Genomic DNA, 2369 nt, shown 5'->3' on the forward strand with positions numbered 1-2369 from the left:
GTATATATTATTTAATAACATGTAGTAAATCTCTCGGATTGGGATAGAATTGTCCTTATTCTTATTAATAATGTATTTATTATAAGTATATTATTACGAATGTATTTATTATAATTAAATGTTACGTATTATGAAGTATTATTGTTTTTTAAAAGAAATTATTTAATCCACAGTAATTATTCTTGTTACCAATTTGTCATCAACAAATACGTTTTATTTTTTCGAGCCTGAAATTTCAAATAAATTTCGTTTAATTTAAAAAATGTAGTTAAATTTTGTTGATTAAAAATATAATATTTGTTAACTAATGATTTTTTTGTTTGCAAGATGGCTGAAAATACGAATAATGTGTTGTATTTGCGGGGTAGACACATATCAAATAGTATCAACGCTGAGAACATGGATGCACTAATTCCGCCACGCCGATCTGACAAATATCTTTGGAGATTGCTTAATGCTGGGATTCACCTCCGTGTCCGCCTATGTCTTGCACGCATGGGCTTCTATGGTGTCATTCAGTGTGGTCCTATTAAATATTATGATAATCATTTGCTTACAGCCATTGTTGAGAGATGGCGTCGTGAGACACACACATTTCACCTTACCGTGGGCGAGGCAACAATCACCCTGGAGGACGTTGCCCTTATTTGGGGGTTGAATATTGATGGCATTCTCATCACTGGTGTAGATACCGCATACAACAAACATACCTTACAACAGCGCTGCGCTACTTGGTTGGGTTTTACGCCCACATCTTCTCAGATTAAAGGTGCACATCTTTATCTGACCGCTTTGCTAGACCATTGCCTAAATAATATGATTACTGATGAAAGCAATGAAGAGAACGTTGCACAATATTCTCGTTGTGTTGCATTAATGATCATTGGTGGATGTATGTTTCCGGACTCGGAAGGTGCTACTGTGAAACTTATGTATTTACAGTTTCTTGAGGACATATAATTAGTGAATACGTTTAGCTGGGGTTCTGCTGTGTTGGCATATCTTTATAGAGAGTTGTGCGACACATCAATGAGATTAAAGGTCGATTTGTGTGGCCCTGTTCAGATATTGCAGGTATTTTTACACTTCTACGGTCATTATATTTGTTGTACTTAATTTTTCTTATGATTTGACTATTTATGTTGTATGTTATTGCAGATTTGGGTGTGGTCTAGAATTACTCTTCTTTGCCCTGATAGAACGCAACAGGTATCTATGTCAGAAGAGCATGCTGGAGATGTGCTTCAGGGTCTACCATTCCCACCATACGGCGCACGGTACTAATAAGAAATAGTTAAAATTTATTATTATTATTTTGTTATTTAGTTTTAATGAATGTATTGTGTACTTTTATAAATTGCAGGTGGAGACGCAGATTCTCTTGGACACACACTGCCCATCATTCTGTCCGTATAATGAGAGATATGCTTGACAGGATGGTAGAAGGACAGGTAGATATATAAATTAGTTGATTAAAGTTTGAAATGTTTTACAAATTCAGTCTGAATTTTATATTTTCAACTTACTAATCTTTTTTTCATTTTATTTGCTTCAGTTTTTATGGACAGTTTATGATATGGAGTCCCCGGAGGTTGGCAGAATTCTTAATGGAGATAGAATTTATCTATGTCGGTCGGCATGCACATTGATCAATTTTCATATAGTTGAGATGCATAGACCAGAGCGGTGTCTCCGACAGTTTGGAATGCGTCAGGGTATTCCGCCACCTGCTACTAACTTCGACAATTTCCATAAGCTGACTCGACAAGGTCGGAACAACTTTGATTGGGCGACATATCACAAAGATTTTGTAGAAATGTGGAATGATAGATATAATTTTGTGATTGATGGGGACTATGTCATACCTGGTATACCCGCCACCCGCCATCACAGTGGACTATATTGGTTGGTATCATCGCATTTCACAGATAGCGCTCTCGCCGCCAGTGGTACCTTCGAACATCATGGGCTATCATCCTGTTGATGCAAACTACCGACAATTTATCGTAAGAAATGTTCAATTTATCTACATATGAACGTAAATTTATCTACATATGTACGTAAATATAATTTGTTGTATTAAATGTATGTTACATAACATATGCATCTATGTCACAGACACGTCCAGCTCATGTGCAATATCCACCGATGTGGACAGGAAATGAGTTTGAACCCGGACCATCATCTTCAAATATGGCATACACTATTCCGCCAGTGGTTTCGAACTTGCCATCGTATGACGCTGGTTACTACACTCCAATTGTTGGTAGTTTTACACAATTTTTACAAAGTGACTTTCGACTGGGTATGAATGAGAGTCATCTTACTTTTAACACGTCGCCCATACCATTTCCACAATATTCTGATAC

General features: G+C 36.6%; 1 protein-coding gene across 1 annotated transcript in view; it reads left to right on the forward strand.

Annotated features, from left to right (window-relative positions):
* The first annotated feature begins 51 nt into the window (after positions 1 to 51).
* LOC140991820 (serine/threonine-protein phosphatase 7 long form homolog) overlaps positions 52 to 2369 on the forward strand; it is a 2576-nt gene continuing 258 nt past the window's right edge. The window contains exons 1-5 of the mRNA XM_073461985.1: positions 52 to 1074; positions 1159 to 1277; positions 1364 to 1451; positions 1556 to 1949; positions 2159 to 2305. Of these exons, the coding sequence (XP_073318086.1) occupies positions 1030 to 1074; positions 1159 to 1277; positions 1364 to 1451; positions 1556 to 1949; positions 2159 to 2305 (793 nt within the window). The 5' untranslated portion in view covers positions 52 to 1029. The remainder of the gene's footprint in view (positions 1075 to 1158; positions 1278 to 1363; positions 1452 to 1555; positions 1950 to 2158; positions 2306 to 2369) is intronic.

Source organism: Primulina huaijiensis, chromosome 13, assembly GCF_012295235.1.
Source record: "Primulina huaijiensis isolate GDHJ02 chromosome 13, ASM1229523v2, whole genome shotgun sequence".
Classification (NCBI taxonomy): domain Eukaryota; kingdom Viridiplantae; phylum Streptophyta; class Magnoliopsida; order Lamiales; family Gesneriaceae; genus Primulina; species Primulina huaijiensis.